The following is a 22137-nucleotide window of genomic DNA, read 5'->3' as shown; positions in this document are numbered from 1 at the left end:
CTTTTGTTGCCCAGGCTGGAGTGCAATGGCACGATCTTGGCTCACCGAAACCCAGGTTCAAGCGATTCTGCTGCCTCAGTCTCCCAAGTAGCTGGGATTATAGGCATGTACCACCACACCCGGCTTACTTTTTTGTGTTTTTAGTAGAGTACAGGGTTTCATCATGTTGCCCAGGCTGGTCTCGAACTCCTGACCTCAGGTGATCCATCCACCTCTGCCTCCCAAAGTACTGGGATTACAGGCTTGAGCCACCCCGGCTCCCTTTTTTTTTTTTTTTTTCCCTTTTTTTCTTTGAGACAGAGTCTTGTTCTGTCACCCAGGCTGGAGTGCAGTGGTACGATCTCGGCTCACTGTAACCTCTGCCTCCCCCGTTAAGCTGTTCTCCCGCCTCAGCCTCCCGAGTAACTGGGATTACAGGCGCACGCCACCATGCATTTTTTTTCTTTCAGTAGAGTTGGAGTTTCACTATGTTGGCCAGGCTGGTCTCGAACTCCTGACCTTGTGATCCGTCTGCCTCAGCCTCCCAAAGTGTTGGGATTACAGGCATGAACCACTGCACCCGGCGCATTTTCCCATTCTCTGGGGGAGCTTATTGACTTTATATTTTCCCACCTTTTCTGTTTTGTTTTGTGTTTTTATTTCAGTCAGCAACTTAATTTCTAAGTGCCTTCCCTCTTCCTCCTCCTTTTGCTTTTACCCAGGCTGGTTTCAAACTGTTGGGCTCAAGAGATCATCCCATCTCAGCTTTTCAAGTAGCTGGGAATATAGGCACATGTACCACTATACCCAGCTTTTTTATTCTCATACTTGTTTATTTCATAGATACAAGTAGCTTATGTTTCTGGGGATATAAATTACTTTTTGTTTGTTCTGAGAGAGGGTCTCGCTGTGTGTCCCAGTCTGGAGCACAGTAGCATGATCTTGGCTCATTGCAGCCTCAACCTCTGAGGCTCAAGAGATCATCCCACCTCAGTCTCCTGAGTAGCTGGGACTACAGGTGTGAGTGCCCTCACACCCTGCTAATTTTTGTATTTTTTGTACAGATGGGGTTTCACCATGTTGTCCAGGCTGGTCTTGAACTCATGAGCTCGAGTGATCCACTGGCCTTGGTCTCCCTAAGTGCTGGGACTACAGGCATGAACCACTGTGCCTGCTGATAAATTGCTTTTTAAACAGCCTTACTAGTATTAGCCTTGTTGCTTATGAGTTTCTTTGTGTCTCTGCTATTAGTTTCTGTTTCATTTGGAGGCTTTCCTTGAGTCTGTTGATCCTAGGATGTTCCTCTAGGAAGGCACCAAGATGATGGCAAGCTGTCTGCGAGGAAATGGCTCTTGTTGCCTGGACTTCTCCTGCCTTACTGGGGAGTCTGTGAAGTGTTTTCTTTGGAGATGGATTATCACGTGTCTTCCATAGATGATGATCACTCATCTCTCATATTTTCTTATTTCTCTTTTAAGTTTATGTAGTCATATTTCTTTACCTGCTGCATCCCCAGAGACGACTGTCTGTCATACAAAGCTGAGTGAGCAACAAGGAGAGTATCACCTTGGTGGACTCTCGGTGAAATTTTCAAAGAAAGAAAGATATGGTAAGTCCTCACTTAATGTTGTCCGTAAGTTCTTGCAAACTGTGACTTCAAGGAAGACAAAACCAGTTTTTCCAGTGTTACAAGGAAACAACTGAACATTGAACTGACAGTGTTCGAGGACCTGCTTTATATTGTTTTGTGTAAAGTCTCAGTTTCCAAGAACTTATCAATAGTTAAGTGAGAACTCAAGGGGAGGAGTGAGTCATAGGGTTGGAAGTCAGGAAGTATGATATAGATGGGGATTGGTTTAGAATTTCTAGTCCAGATGAGCTGCTGGATCAGACATTGGTCTTTATCATTGGAGCATCTGAGTGTACACAAAGTTCTTTTAAAACAGTTGGTCTTATTTTGGAACATGTGCCTGAGTAAAACTGAGTCTCTGTTAAACAGTTTTGATTGTATTTTGTTTCTTGCATATTATGGTTTAGTATAGTTTAACTGTTTTAGAGTCATAGAATAGTTTATTTTATAAATTACGGTTCTATTTTCTTTAACAAATAGATATAATAAAGCTATATATTAAAGGATCTTCTGTTTTCCACTGGGAAGTCAGTGATGGGTGATATAACTCCCCTTTTAGTGACAAACTGATAACAGTATCCAGTTAATAAGTACCCATTAACTTACTGTTCTTTACTTTTTCTGCTTAACAGTGTGTGTTGGTGACCACTCTAGCAGTATGTAGAGCTAGCTCTTCCTCATTGTTTTTTACAGATGAATAGTACTTCATTGTGTGGCTGTACCATATTCATTTGGTATCCGTTATTACTGGACATGTGAGTTGTTTCTACTCTTCCGCTCTTACAGATAATGGCTACAATGGGCTGGGCGGAGTGGATCACTTGAGGTCAGGAGTTTGAGACCAGCCTGGCCAACATGGCGAAACCCCGTGTCTACTGAAAATGTAAAAATTAGCTGGGCATGGTGGTGGGTGCCTGTAATCCCAGCTACTTGGAAGGCTAGGCAGGAGAATCACCTGAACCTGGGAGGTGGAGGTTGCAGTGAGCCAAGATTGCACCACTGCACTGCAGCCTGGGTGAAAGTGTGAGACTCCGGCTCAAAGAAAACAACAAAAAAAGGCTTACCTTTGTCAGTATGTCTTGGTGTTGTGTCACTGGATAAATTTCTGGAAATAGAATTGAATCAAATCTTCAATTCATGTATAATTTTGTGAGAGCTCACCAGATTCCTCTCCATCAATTCTGTATTATTTTGCATTCTTTTTTTTTTTTTTTTCTTTTTTCTTTTTTCTTTTTTGGAGATGGGATCTCATTCTGTCACCCAGGCTGGAGAGCAGTGGCATGATCAGGGTTCACTGCAGCCTCAACCTCCTGGGCTCAAGCGATTCTTCCATGTCAGCCTCCAAGTAGCTGGGACTACAGGCATGTGCCACGACGCCCGGCTAATTTTTGTATTTTTTGTAGAGATGGGGTTTTACCATGTTGACCAGGCTGTTCTTGAGCTCCTGAGCTTTGTGGGCCATGGTGCCAGGCCCATTTTGCATTCTTACTAGTAATAAAATATGTAAAGAGTTTCTGTCTTCTCACAGTCTTGCCAGTAACATATGTTGTCAAATATGTGGTTTTGTCTGTCTTGTGGGTGAGAAACGGTGTCTCTGTGCAGTTTTATTTGTGATCTTGGCTTGTAAGGGCCTATTTGGCCTTCCTTTCTCTGATATTACATCTATTTTTCTTCATTACTTTCATAGACTTTTTTTACATCAGTTATTAACCTTTAATCTGTGATAGGGGTCATTTACCTTCTTACACTTCCGTTGCATGGAGTCAGTTTCTTGGAAACAGCCTTTCTCGAGTCCCTGGTGTCTCACTCCCACCTGTATGGGTCTGTCAGCCTATATCACATAAGTCTTGCTGGAACCTGCTGCTCTTCTAGGTTATATCTGTGGTTTCTCAGATCCTATGTGTTTATGTTACTTATTTCCTGAAATGTATCCTTCAGTAACTTCCAAAGAAGATGTATATGAAATATAATTTTTAGCCCATATGTGTATAGAAATGTGTATACTGTCAGTTAATAATTTACCCAGGTATGAAGTTCAGAGTTCAAAATCATTTTGCTACAATATTGACAATACTACTCTCTTGTCTTACTGTTTTCTGGCCCAGTTTTGTTTGTTTTAAAGAGAAGGAGTCTAACTGTATTGCCCAGGCTGGACTTAAGCTCCTAGGTTCAAGTGATCCTCCTGCCTCAGCCACCTGAGTAGCTGGGACTACAGGTGTGCCCCACAGCGCCTGACTTTCTAGCTCAACATTGATGACAGAAGAATAAGTCTAGACTAACAGTTTTTAGACTTATGATCTTGCTTGATACAGTTTTAGAGTTGCAAAGAGATAACGGACTTTATTTTTTTAGAGCAGTTTTAGGTACTCAGGAAAATAACAAGAGTTCCCATATATTCCTTTCCCTCACAAATTTGCAGCATACCCTGCCCCATCCCCGCCCCACCATCTCACAGAGTGGTATATTTGTTAAAGTTGATGAACCTACATTGACGTGTCATTATCACCCAAAGTCCATAGTTTACATTAAGGTTCGTTCTTGGTGTTTCACTACCCTGAAAATCCCTTGTTTTCCCATTGTTCTTCTCTCTCTCACCTTTAATCCCTGGCAAGTGCTGATTTTTTATTGTTTCCCTAGTTTTGTCTTTTCCAGAATAACAGCATACAGTTGGAATCATACAGTATGGAGCCTTTTTAGATTGGATTTGTTCGCTTAGTAATTAATATGCACATAAATTTCCTCTGTGTCTTTTTATGACTTGATAGTTCATTTCTTTTTAGCACCAAATATTATTTTACTGTTTGGATGCACCAGTTTATCCATTCACCTACTGAAGAAACATCTTGGTTGCTTCCAAATTGTGGCAGTTTTGAATAAAGCTGCTATAGGCCGGGGGTGGTAGCTCACACCTGTAATCCTAGTATTTTGGGAGGTTGAGGTAGGCTGATCTGTTGAGCCTGGGAATTCTAGATCAGCCTGGGCAACATGACAAAACCCTATCTCTACAAAAAATACAAAAAGTAGCGGGGCACCGTGGCTCACACCTGTGGTCCCAGCCAGTTGGGAGGCTGAGGTGGGAGGATGGCTTGAGCCAAGGAGGGAGAAGCTGCAGTGAGCACTGATCTTGCTACCACACTTCATCCAGCCTGGGCAACAGAGTGAGACCCTGTCTCAAGAAAAAAAAAGGAAACAACACAACAAAATGAATGAAGCTGCTATATATATCTTTGTGCAGATTTTTGTGTAGGGATATTTTCAACGCTTGGATAAATATCAAGGAGCACAACTCCTGGTTTATTTTTTTAAAATAAAATTTTTTAAATAATTTTATTTATTAAAAAATAAAATTTATTTTATAATTTTATAATTTTATTTTCCTCTCCTCACCGTGGATTCTTTTTCTAGCTTCCTAAGAAGCTTAGATTATTGACTTTAGATCTTTCTTTGGCTGGGCGTGGTGACTCAAGCCTGTAATCCCAGCACTTTGGGAGGCTAAGGGGGACAGAGGTGAGGAGTTCAAGACCAGCCTGGCCAACATGGTGAAACCTTGTCTCTACTAAAAATAGAAAAATTAGCTGGGCGTGGTGACGTGCACCTGTAATCCCAGCTACTCGGGAGGCTGAGGAAGGAGAATCACTTGAATCTGGGAGGCAGAAGTTGCAGCGCATCAACATCATGCCACTGCACTCCAGCCTGGGCCACAGAGCGAGACACTGTCTCAAAAAAAAAAAAAAGATTATTAATTGCTATATATTAATGCATTAATTGCTGTAAATTTCTCTGTAAGCACTGCTTTTGCTGAATGTTGGTAAGTTATGTTTTCATTTTCACTTACTTGAAAATATATTTAAATTTCTCTTGCAGTTTCTTCTTTGACCCATGGGCTTAGAAATGTGTTGTTTAATCTCCATGTATTTTGAGATTTTTCAGGCATCTTTCTGTTACTGATTTCTAGATTAATTCCATTGTCGTATGACAGCATATACTATATGATTTGTATTTTTTTAAATTTGTGAAGCTGTGTTTTACAGTTCGTAATGTGGTCTGTTGTGGTGTATTTTTTCCATGTGAACTTGAGAGAGTTTGTATTCTGCTGCTGTTGGGTGAAGTAGTCTTTAGATTTGACTATAGATCAAATATATAGATTAGATTTGATCTGTAGTCAGATAGATTTGATGGCGCTTGTTGAGTTCATCCATATCCTTACTGATTTTATGTCTTCTGGATCTGTCCATTATTGACTGAAGGATGTTGAAATCCGTAACCATAATATGGATTGGGCATCCCTAATCCAAAAACCTAATATCCAAAATACTTCAAAATCTGAAACTTTTTGAGTAATTCACGTGATTCCACAATTGGGTGATGAAGATGACATTAATACTAAAGAAAAAGTGCCTGTTGACTACATGGGGAAAATGTGTGATGGGCTTATTGGAGGACTAGAGCAGGGTGCATTTGTAACACAGCAAGAAACCATGTCAATTTATACTATCAAAGAGAGAGTTAAGATAAAAACTTGTTCATGAGGCAGTTGACTAGAGGAAACACTTTGAAAAACCATCCAGTAGAATGCTTGCTCATTCCTAAGGACCCACTTTCTGGTCCCTTAACTGCTTCTGATATTTTTTCTCACCTAAAAAAATAAAACACACAAAACACAGCATTGTAGGTGGAGAGTAAAGGCAAGCTGTTGTTTGTTGTTGCTGTTAATAGCTGACATAGGTATTCTGGCGCTGCTACTGTGCTGCTTAGGTATCCTGAACATATTGTTTTTTCACTGTGTTAATGGTATGCTATAATTTTTCCTGTTAAGAACTTGTGTGTGAATTAGTGTAAGAGAATGGTTGCTGTTGGTAGCATATAAATTCGGTGTCAGGAATGATGGTGATAACAAACAAGATTGTCCACATGGGTTGAGCTAGTGACACTTTTGGTTTTTGATACTTCAATGAGTATAAACTTGTTTCATGCACAAAATTATTTAAAATATTACATAGAATTATTTTCAGGAGGTCTATAGGAGGTTTATATGAAACAAATTTTGTGTTTAAACTTGGGTCCCATTCCCAAGATACCTCATTTCATATGCAGATATTCTGAAATGTGAAACACTTCTGGTCCCAAGCATTTTGAATAAGAGATACTCAACCTTTAGTGGAGTTAATCTGTCTCTTCCTATGGTTCCATCAGTTTTTTTCCTCACATATTTTGATGCTCCATTTTTAGGCACATGCACGTTAAGGATTGTTCTGTTTTCTTGGAGAGTTGACACCTTTGTTTTATGTAATGCCCCTCTTTATCTTTGATAACTTTTCTTCCTCCAAACTCTGCTTTCTCTAAAATTAGTATAGCTTCCCACTTTCTTTTGATTATTGGTAGCAAGCTGTATCTTTTCTTCATCCATTTACTTTAAATGTGTGTGTATTTGTAGTTAAAGTGGATGTCTTGTATCTAGCATGAAGTTGCATCTTGTTTTTGATCCACTCTGAGTCTATCTTAATTGGTATATTTATTCCACTTTTTTTCCATTTCTTAGCATATCAAGGATTTTTTTGTTAATTTTTAAAAATTTTTAAAAAATAGAGACAGAATTTCACCATGTTACAAAGGCTGGTCTCGGACTCCTGAGCTCAAGCGATCCATCCACCTTGGTCTCCCAAAGCGCTGGAATTACGGGTGTGAGCCACCGTGCCCAGCCAGTTAAGTTTTTAAACTTTTTTAGTGATTGCCCTGTAGTTCACAATATACATTTACAAGTAATCCAAGTCTACTTTCTTTCTTTTCTTTCTCTGTCTCTCTTTTTCTCTCTCACTTGCTTCCTACCTTTCTTTTTTTTTTTTTTCCTGAGATAGAGTCTCGCTCTGTCGCCCAGGCTGGAGTACAGTGGCGTGGTCTCAGCTTACTGCAACCTGGTCCACTACCCGGGTTCAAGCAATTCTCCTGCCTCAGCCTCCCCAGTAGCTGGGACTACAGGGTGCACACCACCACGCCCAACTACTTTTTGTATTTTTGTAGAGATATTTCACCATGTTGGCCAGACTGGTCTCGAACTCCCAACCTCAGGTAATCCACCTGCTTCGACCTCCCAAAGTGCTGAGATTACAGGCATGACACCACATCCAGCCTCTCCCTTTCTTTCTCCTTCCCTTTCTTCCCTTTTCCCTCCCCTCCTCTCCCTGTTTTTCTTAAAAAACAAAAACAAAAACAAAACTCCCCCTCCCCAAGCCTACTTTGAAATAACATTATATTGCTTTAGGGGTAGTGCCATGTACCTTATAATGATAAAATTTAGTTGGCTCTCTGCATCCGTGGGTTTTACATCTGTGGATTTAAGCAAACACACATTGAAAATATCCAGAAAAATATAATTATGCCTATAATATAAACAAGTACATTATTGTCATTTTTTTCTAAATGATGCATTATAACAACGATTTACATAGCTTTTGTATTTGGCATTATTAGTAATCTGGAGATGATTTAGAGTATATGGGAGGGGATGTGCCTATGTTAGATGCAAATACAACACCATTTTATGTAAGGGACTTGGGCATCCATGGAGTTTGGTGTCGAAGGGGGTCCTAGTACCAGTCCCCCATAGATACAGACGGATGGCTGTATTCCTAATTCTCTCTCCAGTCTGGTTGTATCATCATTGCTGCCATTCATTTTGTGCGTGTGTGTGTGTGTGTGTGTGTGTGTGTACGTACATTGTTACTCGATTAAGAAAAATAGGCCAGGCCAGTATGCTGTGGCTCATGCCTATAATCCCAGCATTTTGGAAGGCCTAAGTGGGAGGATCACTTGAGCCCAGGAGTTCCAGACCAGTCTGGGCAATGTAGTGAGACCCCATTTCTACGAAAAATAAAAAAAATTTGGCTCGGCATGATGGTGCATTCCCATAGTACCAGCTACTTGGGAGGTTGAGGCGGGAGGACTACTTGAGTCTTGGGAGGTTGAGGTTGCAATGAGCCATAATCACATCAGTGCACTCCAGCCTGGGTGACAGAGTGAGACCCTGTCTGAAAAAAAGTTTTTATATTCTATTTTTATTATAAATATGTTTTTATTGTAATTGTATATTGTATGTTGTTATATTATTTTCATTTATTTCTTCATTAATGTTCTTCCTTGCTTTATATAGATCTGAGCTTCTGACCTATATTTTCCTTCTTTTTTTTTTTTTTTTGAAAAGATGGAGTGATGGAGTCTTGCTCTGTTGCCCAGCCTGGAGTGCAGTGGTGCGATCTCGGCTCACTGCAACCTCCGCCTCCCGGGTTCAAGCAATTCTCCTGCGTCAGCCTCCCAAGTAGCTAGGATTATAGGCACTTGCCACCACACCCAGCTAAATTTTCCTTCTTTTCTTTTTCTTTGAGGCAGTCTCGCTCCCTTGCCCAGGCTGGAGTGTGGTGGCGCCATCTGGGCTTACTGTAAGCTCTGCCTCCCGGGTTCATACCATTCTCCTGCCTCAGCCTCCCGAGTAGCTGGGACTACAGGCACCTGTCACCACGCCCGACTAAATTTTTTGTATTTTTAGTAGAGACGGAGTTTCGCCATGTTAGCCAAGATCGTCTTGATCTCCTGACCTCGTGATCCGTCCGTCTCGGCCTCCCAAAGTGCTGGGATTACAGATGTGAGCCCCTGCGCCCGACCTCCTTCTTTCTAAAGACCTTCTTTTTAACGTTTCTTACAAGGCAGGTCTGCTGGTGACAAATTTCATCACTTTTTGTTTGTCTGAGAAAGTATTTTATTTCTCCTTCCCTTGAAGTAATTCTGCAGGATATAAAACTGTAGGTTAGTAGTTTTTTTCCTGTCAGCACTTTAAATAGTTCCCTCTACTATCTTCTTATTTTGCATGGCTTCTAAGGAGAAGTCTCATATAATTCTTTATTCCTCTGTGGTAAGGTGGTTTCTTTCAAGATGTTTTTCTTTTTCTTTCTTTTCTTTTTTTTTTTTTTTGAGACAGTCTTGCTCCTGTCACCTTGATCTGGAATGCAGTGGCCTGATTTCAGCTCACTGCAACCTCTGCCTCCCTGGTTCAAGCAGTGCACCTGCCGTAGCCTCCCGAGTAACTGGGATTACTGGTTAATTTTTGTATTTTTATAGAGATGGGTTTTCACCTTGTTGGCCAGGTTGGTCTCAAACTCCTGACCTCAAGTGATCCACCCGCCTCGGCCTCCCAAAGCAGTGGGATTACAGCTGTGAGCCACCATGCCCAGCAAAGATTTTTTTTTTCTTTACCTTTGATTTTTCTGCAGTTTGAATATGATACTCTTTGGTGTAGTTTTTTTTCTGGCATTTATTCGGCTTGGCATTCTCTGAGCTTCCTGGATTTGTGGTTTGGTGTCTGGCATTAATTTCTGGGAAATCTCAGTCTTGGCCGGGCGCGGTGGCTCTTGCCTGTAATCCCAGCACTTTAGGAGGCCGAGACGGGTGAATCACGAGGTCAGGAGTTTGAGACCAGCCTGACCACCATGGTGAAACCCCATTTCTTCTAAAAATACAAAAATTAGCTGGGGTGGCACATGCCTGTAGTCCCAGCTACTTGGGAGGCTGAGGCAGGAGAATTGCTTGAACCTGGGAGGCAGAGGTTGCAGTGAGCTGAAATGGTACCACTGCCCTCCAGCCTGGGCGACAGAGCAAGACTCAAAAAAAAAAAAAAAAAAAAAAAAAAAAAAAACTCAGTCTTTGCTTTACATTGCTTCTGTTCCTTTCTTCCTTTACCTACTTGCATTTCCATAATGTGTAAGTTACGCCTTTTGTACTTGTCCCATACTTCTTGGATATGCAGGGGTGTTTCTCTGCTTTTCAGTTTTGGAAGTTGCTATTAACATGCCCTTAAACTCAGACGTTCTTTGGTTTGTCCTGTCCAGTCTACTAATAAGCCTATATCTGAAAGGCATTCTTTGCTTTTGTTGAAGTGTTTATTCATAGCTTTCTTTGATTATTAGAAGTTCCATCTCTGTATATATTGTTCATCTGTTCTTTCATGTTGTCTATATTACTCATTAGTTACTTTAGTATATTAATCATAGTTCATTTAAATTCCTGGTCTGGGTGGAATTAACAGACTTAGTTGGTAATTCCCTGCCTAGTTGAGTCTGGTTCTGATGCTTGTTTTGTCTCTTAATACTACTATTTGCATTTCAATAAGCCTGTGATTTCTTGTTGAAAGGCGCACATGATGTCTGGGTAGGAGGAGCTGTGGTCATAACAGGTCTTTAGCAAGGTGGTGGTAAGGTGTACTGGGGAGGGGAAGCAGTCTGTAGTCCTGTGATTGCCTGTCAATCTTTTCATGAGGCTTGTACCCCTGGGTTGTGACCTTTGCTTGTGCTTCTCAGTCTCCCCACCCCCACCCCTTGTGGGACAGGATGGCTTGACCAACTTCTTCAGCTTGTAGAGGAAAAATTCAGGAAAGTGTGGGGGTCCTCTTAAGACAGCCCCCAACCCCTGGAGTTTTTGTCAGACTTCCCTATGCTGATTCTCCAGCAATGTCGGTTGCAGTTTAGGTTTTTCTTACCATGGCCCTGGTTCCTATGTGGAGGTTTCTGATCTAGTAAGTTGTGATTCTCTGTCTCTGCCTGTCTCTCCAGTTTTGCGGACAGTTGTTTGTCTTGTGACCTCAGTTCTCTGACTAGTCTAAGAAGTTGTTGATTTTTTCAGTTTGTTTGCTTTTTATGGACAAATTAGTTAACTTGCAAGCTTTTTAAATGCCAGATTCTCTTTATTTATTTTTTAATTTTCAGGAGCTGCTTTCCCTTTTCATAGTGTCTTGTTCCCATTCTGTTATTATAATATCTTCAGTTTCCTTGGAGATGCCAATTCTTTATAATCATTTTAGATCTCATTTCAGGGATAGTGGTGCTGCTCACTTTCATTTTTCTCAATTCTTTGATTATGAATGGCTTACCTTTTCTTGAGTGATAAATAGCAAAATTCTGTTTCTTCTAAATGGAAGTGTTGACTCTGGGGACATAGGGGGATGTTTAGCATTTGAGGCACCCTTTCCTAGAACCCAGCACTCAGTACATCCAGTGTGGGGTTGTGTGTATGTTGGGGATTGAAAAGGGTTCTTGACACCTGGTGCAATTCTAATAGCTCTTGAAAGACTTTTTACTTCTCTTTTTTTCATTTCTTACCTCCTTCCATCCTTGTCTACTCTTAAGACGAGACATGTTCCAAGGATGCCTCAGGTAGACTTGCTCCTGCTTCCAGTCTGTATCTTGTCTTCACTGTTTGAGGCCATCACATGCTTAATTCTTCACCCATTAGCTATTATTGAGCTTCTGTCCACATCTCAGTGCGTATGAACATGCTGGGTGAAGTGGGCAGAGCGGTTCTTGGCAGTCAGCCCATCTTCCAGTTTTAGTCTCCATGGAAGAACTGTAAACTTTGCTTTCAGATTGTATTGTCTTAAACATGTTGAGACTTTTATTATTATTATTATTATTATTATTATTGTTGCTTTGAGATGGAGTCTTGGCTCTGGGCTGGAGTGAATTGGCGTGATCTTGGCTCACTGCAACCTCCACGTCTCAGTTTTAAGCGATTCTCCTGCCTTAGCCGGAATTACAGGTGCCCACCACCATGCCTGGGCTTTTTTTTTTCTCTCCCCCCCCCCCCCCTTGTATTTTTGGTAGAGACAGCGTTTCACCATGTTGGCCAGGCTGGTCTTAAAAATCCTGACCTCAAGTGATCCGCCCACCTTGGCCTCTCCTAAAGTGCTGGGATTACAGATGTGAGCCACCATGCTCCGCCTGAGACCTGTATGATTCAGAAATATGTATCTGAGTGAATGTTTCCATGTGAACTTGAAGAACTATTTTGGTGTTAATGGTTTAGTATTCTTTAAATGTCAACTAAGTAAGGTTGGTTGTTCAGGTTGTTCAGGTCTTCTATATTCCTTTTGATTTTCTTTTTTAAATTTTTCTATTTTTTTGATTGGCATATTCATGATAATCTTTCTGATTTTCCTATCCACTTGTTATATCGACTGCTGAGAGAAGAGAGTTGTATAATTAAGTATAATTATGGATATGTCTTTGTCTTTCTGTCAGATTTACTTCATGTGTTTCGGTACTCTGTAATTGAGTTCATATGCATTTAAGATTATTATGGCTTTTTAATTAATTCACTCTTTTAGAATTTGGAATTGTCCTTTGATTTGTGGTAACATTGTTTGTCTTGAAGCTAATTTGTTTGGCTTTTCCCTTTATAGTCTTAATTGGTACAATTAGACTATTTCTATTTAGTTTAATTATCAATGTGTTGCAAGTGGAAGGTATTTTTTGCTGAATATAGCATTTTAAGTCCAGAGGTAAGTTGGTTTGCTTTTTTTTTTTGGACGGAGTTTTGCTCTTCTTGCCCAAGCTGGAGTGCAGTGACACAATCTTGGCTTTCTGCAACCTCCGCCTCCTGGGTTCAAGCGATTCTCCTGCCTCAGCCTCCCGAGTAGGTGGGATTACAGGCGTGCGCCACCACACCCAGCTAATTGTTTGTATTTTCAGTAGAAACAGGGTTTCACTGTGTTAGCCAGGCTGGTCTTGAACTCCTGACCTCATGTGATTCGCCCCCCCGTCAGTCTCCCAAAGTGCTGGGATTACAGGCGTGAGCCACTGCACCAGCCTGGTTTGCTTATTTTTTAGCACCTTAGAGATGTATTCCACTGTCTTCAGGCTTACGTTGTTTCTGACATCAATTTTGGAGCCAGTTTTATTTTTGTTTTCCTATATTTAATGTATCTTCTGTTCTTTAGCTATTTAAAAAAACTTATTTGTATCAGTGGTTTTTAGAAATTTAATGAAGAAGTGCCTTGGTGTGATTTCCTTTGTTTTTGATCTTTCTTGGGCTTTGCTGAGCTTGTTAGCCCTGTGGTTATATGCATTTTATCACATCTGGACAACTTTCTACCATTATATTTTCCCCTCACTCCTCTACTTTTTATCTTGGATTCTGCTTTCCTATGTGTGAGGCCCGTTAATATTGTCCTAAAGGTCACTGAGGTTGTGCTCATTTTCTTCCAGGTTTTTCTTTGTGTGCTATTTTGAGTAGTTTGTATTGCTGTGTGTCAAAGTCACCAATCTTTGTATCTCACATTCAGTGAATTTTTAATTTCAGATTGTGTATTTTTCACTAATTTCATTTGTTTTCTTTATATTTTCCACTTTGTATTTTAAGTATTTTATTTTCCTTTAAATATTTTAACATATTTATTAGTGTTCTCAGTGTCCTTTCCTGCCAAATCTGTATTTCACTCATAGCCAACTTGACTATGAAATTACAATCTGCTAATTTTTTTGTGTCTAATAATTTTTGTTGGTGTTGAACGTTTGAAACCTTGTGGTGTTGAGTGTTGGGACTTTGTTGATGCCCTTTAGAGAGTATTGGAGTCTATTTTGGTAAGCAGGTGCTGAGCTTTTGTTCCAGGCTGCCTCACATTTCCTAGTTAGGGCCATCTGTTGCCATTTTTATTGATTGCCCCAAGTGTTAAGAGGTGGCGATGGAATCTGGACAACTGTCCCTTTGTGACTTCTCAGAATTATGCGCAGATTTGTGTTAGCCAAAGACTTAAGACATCCACCCCCAAATGCAGACTTTTTGAGCTTCCCTTCTGAGTGGATCCCTTCTTGCCCACATGTAGTTCCACAAATTCCAGCCAGCCCACCCTTCCCAACTCCAGACTGACTCACGACATGGTAAAAGGATAGTGTTCTTGGTTCCCCCTTCATATACCATGCCCAAAAATTGCTTCCAGGAATGAGGTCAGGGCCTGTGCAGGGTTCCCCATGTGTGTTTTCTGCTCCCAGATCCCACACACGTGTGCTGCCTATCGACCAGCATCTGAAACCAGGTGTTTCATATATTTCATCCTGTTTTTCAGTTGTTTATGACAGTAAGACAGTTCTGTACCATTTAGGACTTTATGGCTAGGATTGTCACTTAGTCTTGTTTTGTTTTGTTTTTTTGAGACAGGGTCTCACTCTGTTGCCCAGGCTGGAGTGCAGTAGTGCAATCTTGGCTCACTGCAGCCTCTCTGCCTCCTGGGTTTAAGCAATCCTCCCACCTCAGCCTCCCAAGTAGCTGAATTACAGTTATACACCACCACGCCTGGCTAATTTTTGTATTTTTAGGGGAGACAGGGTTTCACCATCTTGGCCAAATTGGTCTCAAACTCCTGACTTCAGGTAATCGACCCAACTTGGCCTCCCAAAGTGTTGGGATTACAGGCCTGAGCCACTGTGCCTGATTAGGTTTTTTTGTTTGTTTTTGTTTTTTTGAGACAAGGTCTTACTCTGTCACCCAGACTGGACTGCAGTGGCAAAAACACAGCTTACTGCAACATCGACTTCCTGGGCTCAAGTGTTCCCCCCACCTCAGCCTCCTGAGTGTCTAAGACCACAGGTGCACACCACTACACCTGGCTCATTCTTTTTTTTTTTTGTAGAGACAAGGTCTTGCTATGTTACCCAGGCCTGTCTCGAACTCCTGGCCTCAGCCACCCTCTTGCCTTGGCCTCTCAGAGTGCTGGGATTACAGGGATGACCCTCCACACCAGACTGACACTTAGTTTTTCTTGTAGTTCTTGTCCATGCAATTCTGGTTTTGTGCTTTTATGGCTGATTTGAGGGGGTAGAGAACTGTTGCCTCTGCTATTTTGTCTTTCAAGAATCTCTTGGTGTATCTCCTTTTTAAAAGTTCAGTAAACAAGTGGCTTTCTTACATGTTTGCTGGTAATGGTGTATTTTCATGTTCTGTATAGCAGTTTTTCAGAAGTTAAGATTTCCTGTGTTCTGAGGTATTCTTAAATCTGGTTTTCATCGACTGTATATGCATCTCTCTTACAGGCCATGCTGGAGTATCTGCCAACATGATGAAGAAGAGGACATCCCACAAGTAAGCAGTTCTGAAACTGGTTCTAGAATAGTGTTTTGTGACCTTTTGTTACGCAGCATACAAGATCACCTAGGTAAGGCCCCCTCCCCTGTGATCAAGGGCTTCCTAGCTCACAGGAGATGTAGTGTGCAATGAGGAATAGTATGTAGTCATCTTCTCTGTCTGTTCCCTTCGCCTTGGCCTGGCTGAAGTGTGCCAGTTCTACCCTTCAGCCTTTAAAAGCCTTTGGGACATGATTTATCTCCAGTTTAATGGGAACTGGGCCAATGGAAGGAAAACTGTTGTAGTAAATGTGGCAGGTGCATGGTGAACCTCTCCCTCTTCTCTCCTTGTAATGCCTGTGTGGGCCTTGTGTGCAGGCTTTCTCTCTTGGTCTTGGTCCACTGTTTGACAAGGAGCTCCTTTTGGGCAGAGACCATGTCTTATGCTGGGAGGGCCTGCCTAACATGTGGTCACACGCTCACTGTTTTATAGTGTTTTCATATGAAGGAAAAACTTATGAATTTAGGGAAAGCGTATCCATGTTAAAGGATAATGCAATAGCCATGTATTTAAACCGACAATGTGTTCTCAATCCTAAATTCTATAAATACCAGCTTACAGAAGCCACTTTTTTCCCTAAATTTTTTTTCTGTGTGACATAGTTACATCCAAAAAAGAAAGTTAAGATTCTATTAATGTCTTCAATTTAAATATTCACTTTTACTTTGTTACATATAATTGATTTCACAGCTGTCTGTCCTATACTGATGACTATGCCATTACAAACTGGAAATGTCACTCGAACAATCTGTTCTGATTGTAAGACTCTTCTTAGTCATAGATGATTAAATATGGAGAAGACACTCCTTGACCCTAGCACCATGTGAGGCACTCTTTAAAACATTTTTTCCCCAAAATATTGGTATTGAAAGTGTATGCCCCTTAGACACCACACTGTAATAGCTGAAGAGGATGTGAGGCCTCTTGGCTATCAGGGAAGGGCTGGATGAATGCCTTTCAGTAATTGTTAGTGGGTGGACCAAACAAAAGTCTCCAAAATGTGTACGTGATACATAATACAAATATTTGTAATATTTAGCATAAGAAACTACCTGGAAAGTAAAAATGTGGAGGTAAGCTACATAAGTTCTTGTATCTCTGAGGTTAATAGTTTCTGGAATTTTATCCATGTGTTCATCATCTTCATGGTTTTGCCATATCCAGTGATATGTTTTTGCTCATTATCATGTCATTACTATAAATACTAAGCTGTGTCTTGCCACACATAAAGCATAACAATAAAAACAAATGTAAGCCATAAATATTAGGTAATGATGAAAAACTTAAATACAATGGGGACAAAGGCAAGTTAAACCTTAACTTTGCAAGACCAGAACAGTTCATTCAAAATAGATTTTGCAAATTAAGTTAAAGACTTTTAGAATATGAATGTGCGTTCTAATCATTTTTCCGTATTTTCTAATCATCTATGATTAAAAGTTCATTTACTTAGGATTTCAGATATTAATAGGTTTGAGCTCTTGGGCGTGTTATTTGTGCAATAAGATTCCATCTGCCTCATCCTAATAAGCAGTACTGTTCATTAATTCATAGGTTTGATTCCCTAAAGCATAAGAAACGAAACACCTGAAGTTCATATGCATAGTAACTGGAAAAAGTCTCTCATCCTGTATGTTCCACATTTGGGGACCTTGATTTAGTGCTTTCACAGGCACACATACTTGTCTTGAAGACTGGAAGCCTTGAGCATATTACTCTCTAGCAAAAGGGAGAAACTGAAAGGAAAAGTTGTGAGTCCCGTTTTCCTATTCTCAGTGTGAATCTGAAGATGGGTAGAAGGAAAGGCTGAAACAGAAGTTTCCACTGTTTTTCACATGGAGTGAGCAGGGATGCCTGCATGGAGCTTTGAAGAGGCTGCCTGGTGGGGAGGCAGGCTCTCCCAGGCGAGTTAGGAAGCCTGATGGAGTTTGGCTGTTAGGCCTATGGAAGTTCCTTAATGTATCTAAGGTTGGCTTAATCCTGTCTAAAATCAAGGTATTGAACTGGAGCAATGAGGTTTGCAGCTTTTTAGCATAGATTCCTTTCTAAAATGCAATTTTTATGAAAATCAAATATAGAAAAACACAGAACTATAGCATCCTTCTCCCCTTCACTTTCTCCACTTTTGACTCACGGGAGTTGCAAGGAATAAGGGCCACCTGGCTTGATACTGGGGCTCAGTGACGGTGGCCACCCCTTCTGTCTCAAATCAGTGTTGGGGGGCTGAGAAAGAACCTCTGGTTGCTTGAGGGAAAAGTCACAGAACTGCACTGAGTGATCAGTAGCACCTGTCCCTGAAGGTGTTAGGAAGGTTCAGGGAGTCTGGTGTGAAGTACTGAGACCACACAGGAAACATTATATAGCTGGGTTTTTGTTTTTTAAGAAAATAGAAGCAAGTTTGTTTTTTTCCTATAGGCCGAGCACCTTGCAGTGTTTTGGGTGGAACTGGTGGATACACCTTTCTGGGCTGTCCATGATTTGAGACAAACATTTGCAGTAAAAGTACATCTGTGTTTTTTTTTTTTTTTTTTGAAACGGAGTCTTGCTCTGTTGCTCAAGCTAGAGTGCAGTGTTGCAATCTTGGTTCACTGCCACCTCCACCTCCTAGCTTCAACTGGTTCTCCTGCCTTAGCTTCCTAAGTAGTTGAGACCACAGGCGAGCCACAGCACGCCCAGCTAATTTTTGTATTTTTAGTATAGACGGGGTTTCACCGTGTTGGCCAGGTCGGTCTCTAACTCTTGACCTCAAGTGATCCACCTACCTCAGCTTCCCAAAGGGCTGGGATTATAGGCGTGAGCTACCGTGCCCAGCCTAAAAGTATATCTTGGAGGGAAAATATAGTTGGGGGGTGTCTAAGACAAATTTATTACTTCTTTTCAGTTTTCAAATGTAAATTCCCTCCCCCATCCTGCAATTTGAATAGGGAATAGATTTCCATTCCATGCTACTGTTGAAAGGGGTGATTGGATATTGGTATATTTTTCACTAACTTAGAAAGTGGACTAGAATCTGCTAAACACTAAATAGAGGTATTTCCAGGGATTTTTTTTCCTCCCATTTTATAAGACACAAATACTAGTCACTGGCAAAAATGTCGTCGTACTCCACCTTGTCCCTGGTGTGTTCTCATGTAGTTTTCATGATAGCCCTGTCAAGTAGGAACTGTGACCCCTTATTGCAGATGAGGAGACTGATGCATGAAGGCATTAAGTAACCTGTCCGAGGTCAGCAGCTAGTAGGTGGTTGAGCTAGGACTCAAATAGGACAGTCTGATTCCAGAGCCTGTGTTATTAAGTACCACGCCATATTTACTGAACTGCACGTTTTGTTTTCTCTTCTCAGAAATTGGTTATTTCAGTCGTGGACATGAAGACTGGGTAACTCTTGGTGCGGGCATCTGTGTGCACCATGGTGTTTACAGTCTTCAGTTGGTCAGAACACTGAATGCTTTTTAATCACCTTGCAGTAAGTCATTCATGCCAGCAATGAGAGTAGCACTTGGAGGCCCTAAAGCTGTTGGAATGTTTGCCGTGGACATCTCTGGTATTCCCAAAGTACACAGTGTGTAGACAAAGTAGTGAAAGGAACCATGCTAATGTGGATGGAGAACTGACTTTTTTAGAATCCATCTTGTTTTATTGTTGACATTTTAATCTGGGAAATGACAGTACTTGGCATAGAACTTTTATTGAATAACAGTTACCAGCAAAGCAGGTTTTTCCCTCTCTTTCTGGTTTGCATCTTGCAAAAAGACAGTTATCTTGATTTAACTGGTCTTTTCTTCTAAAATCTACCGTAGCCCAGAGTAGGAGAATTGCTTTATAACAATACCAAATAGGCCAAGAGTATCAGTAATTAATTCTTACAACCTAGTATACAGTGTGTGACAGGCATTTACAGGTATGTGGTAGAATTGTGATTGTTGAAAATTTAACATGTATGATGTCTGTAAATATTGGCTACCAAGATTAGATATTTAAATACTGATTAGGAATAGGAATTAATTCAAGCCATTAAGGGAGTCTAGGTAAAAAGATAAAAGGTCTTTTTCCTTTCTTTCCTTTCCATTTCTTTATTTGTCTATTTTTTCCCCAATAAGCCTTTTGCACTCCTAAACAGGTTTTTCAACGCAAGACTTCAGCACAAAGTGATGGTACCTTGAAGTATTGAGAAGAGTACATAATGTTTCCTACAATCTCAGTTTACTTTTTTGGGAACATGAACACATACGTTCTAAATCAGTGCTACCCAAGGTGTGGTTCGTGGATTGACTGCAGCATCAGTTCGGCACTTGGGAGCTTATAGGAATTCTTTGGTTCCTCTTCAGGCTGCTGAATCCAAGAGGCTTTGGGGGCTGGTTTGGAGAGTCTCATTAGAGGATCTCCAGATGATTCACATGCATGCTGAAATTTGAGAAGCACTGGCCTAAATCGTTGTTGGAATGGTTCTTGTTTTTTTTTTTTTCCTGAGACAGAGTTTTGCTCTTGTTGCCCAGACTGGAGTGCAATGGCACAATCTCGGCTCACTGCAGCCTCCGCCTCCTGGTTCAAGGGATTCTTCTGCCTCAGCCTCCTGAGTAGCTGGGATTACAGGCATGTGTCACCACGCCCGGCTAATTTTATATTTTTAGTAGAGACAGGGTTTTTCCATGTTGGTCAGGCTGGTCTCGAACCCACAACCTCAGGTGATCCACCCGCCCGGCCTTCCAAAGTGCTGGGATTACAGGCGTGAGCCACCGTGCCCGCCCTGGAATGGTATCTTAAGCACATTGGAGAACTAAGTTAAATTGTGGTTGGAGATTAGTACACAAAATTACAGCAGTGAAAGGTGATTGCAGTGCTGTGTAATTGTTCACCATTTACTCACATTGAAACTACAAGAAAAGTGTTTTTAGCTGTTACAGTGATACCAGCTCATTCCTAATGATGCTGAATACCTTTCAATCACTTTATTTTTTTCTTGAATTATTTCAAGAAATAGCTTCTGGAGTTATGAAACGAGAAAAGAGGTTATAGATGTTTAATTCTGGCTGCATTTCAAGATGTCCCAGGTTGAATGAAGTATCTTGATATTTGTTTTACAGTATTGCCCTGTGAGGGGATGTTACTAACTGATAAATGAGAGTAAGAATATTTTATACCTTTTCCAAGAAGATATAAGAGACTGAAGGGCTTTTAACAATATATATATCCAGAGAGTATTTAAATTAAAATCACTATATTCAAAGAACCTTCATTTTAAATCACATTTAAGTTGCTAATCAGTTTACTCTATTTGGGATATTCTTAGACTGAATGATCCAGATATGACCAAAGAGTGTTTGGTCATTTTATTTCCTTTCTAGTAATCCCTAGTAGTTTGCTTTTATATACACTATTTCAGCTCATGTAAGTAAGCTTTAACTTTTGTTATTAATAGTTTTTTTATTTTTTATTTTTTAGAACTCCTAATAAGTGATAAGAAATTAAAATATCTTTTAGGAATTGTTCAGTATATAAATAACTTTTTTTACTGTGGGAGATTTTAAATATACAGAAAAATGTATAGTAGTATATCATAAATCTTGGCATTCCTCACCTAGCTTTAGTAATCTACATCAAATATCAGGTATTGTTAGTGTATCTAAACCTGTCTTCAAATAGGTACTAGTTGGAAGAACTGAAATAAATTTGTTAACGGCTTCCATATTTCAGTGCTCTTAGCGGTGAGCACAGTCTCGGTTTGTTTAAACACTCTGCCTTGTGAACTTTGGCTGCTCAGCAGCCTGTGCGTTCAAGGCCCCGTAATTGGAAAGCTGGACTCCAGATTTAACAATTAGTATATTATTAAATTACTCGTTTTTTGCCTTCAGCCTTGAGAGGAAAATTACCTTTGTTTCCTTTGCCTTTTCAGTCAAATGTAGTTATTCTTTAAAAAAATTGGACAGAAATAGTATCTATAACAGATATTCTTTAATCCTTCTTTTGGAAACAACAAAGTAACATTCTGAAAGAAGAATTGCTCTTGAATCACAAAAAGGCAATAGAAATAAATGTAGGAATTGCCATCCTTAAAATATGCAAATCTGTTTTTATATAAATTTCTTGCCGAATTAGTATACACATTGCATGAATGTAGCAGTAATTAAAAATTGTGGTTTGCCGGGCGCGGTGGCTCACACCTGTAATCCCAGCACTTCAGGAGGCCAGGGCTGGCGGATGACCTGAGGTCAGGAGTTTGAGACCAGCCTGATAAACATGACATCTCTACTAAAAATACACAATTAGCCGGGCGTGGTGGCACATGCCTGTAATCCCAGCTGCTCGGGAGGCTGAGGCAGGAGAATTGCTTGAACCCGGGAGACGGAGGTTGTGGTGAGCCGAGATCGCGCCATTGCACTTAGCCTGGGCAACAAGAGTGAAACTCCGTCTCGGAAAAAACGATTGTGTTTTATGTGGCTGCAAAAGCGAAATACTTGAGTTGTAGAAAATTTTGAAAACAGGTAAACAGAGAGGAAGAAAACTTATTTATAATGCCATCACCCAGAGATTGTTAATGATTTAATGTATATTTTAAAAAACTTCTTCCTACATACCTGTAAGGATTGTGT

At 40.6% G+C, this 22137-nt stretch overlaps 1 protein-coding gene across 1 annotated transcript in view; it reads left to right on the top strand.

The window, feature by feature from the left end:
• SPIN1 (spindlin 1) overlaps positions 1-22137 on the top strand; it is an 83296-nt gene that overhangs the window by 37314 nt on the left and 23845 nt on the right. The window contains 1 exon segment of the mRNA XM_007969689.3: positions 15457-15505. Coding sequence (XP_007967880.2) covers positions 15480-15505 — 26 coding nt within the window. The 5' untranslated portion in view covers positions 15457-15479.

The sequence above is a fragment of the Chlorocebus sabaeus genome, chromosome 12 (assembly GCF_047675955.1).
Source record: "Chlorocebus sabaeus isolate Y175 chromosome 12, mChlSab1.0.hap1, whole genome shotgun sequence".
Taxonomy (NCBI): Eukaryota; Metazoa; Chordata; class Mammalia; order Primates; family Cercopithecidae; genus Chlorocebus; species Chlorocebus sabaeus.
This window is presented reverse-complemented; position numbering and strand designations above follow the sequence as displayed.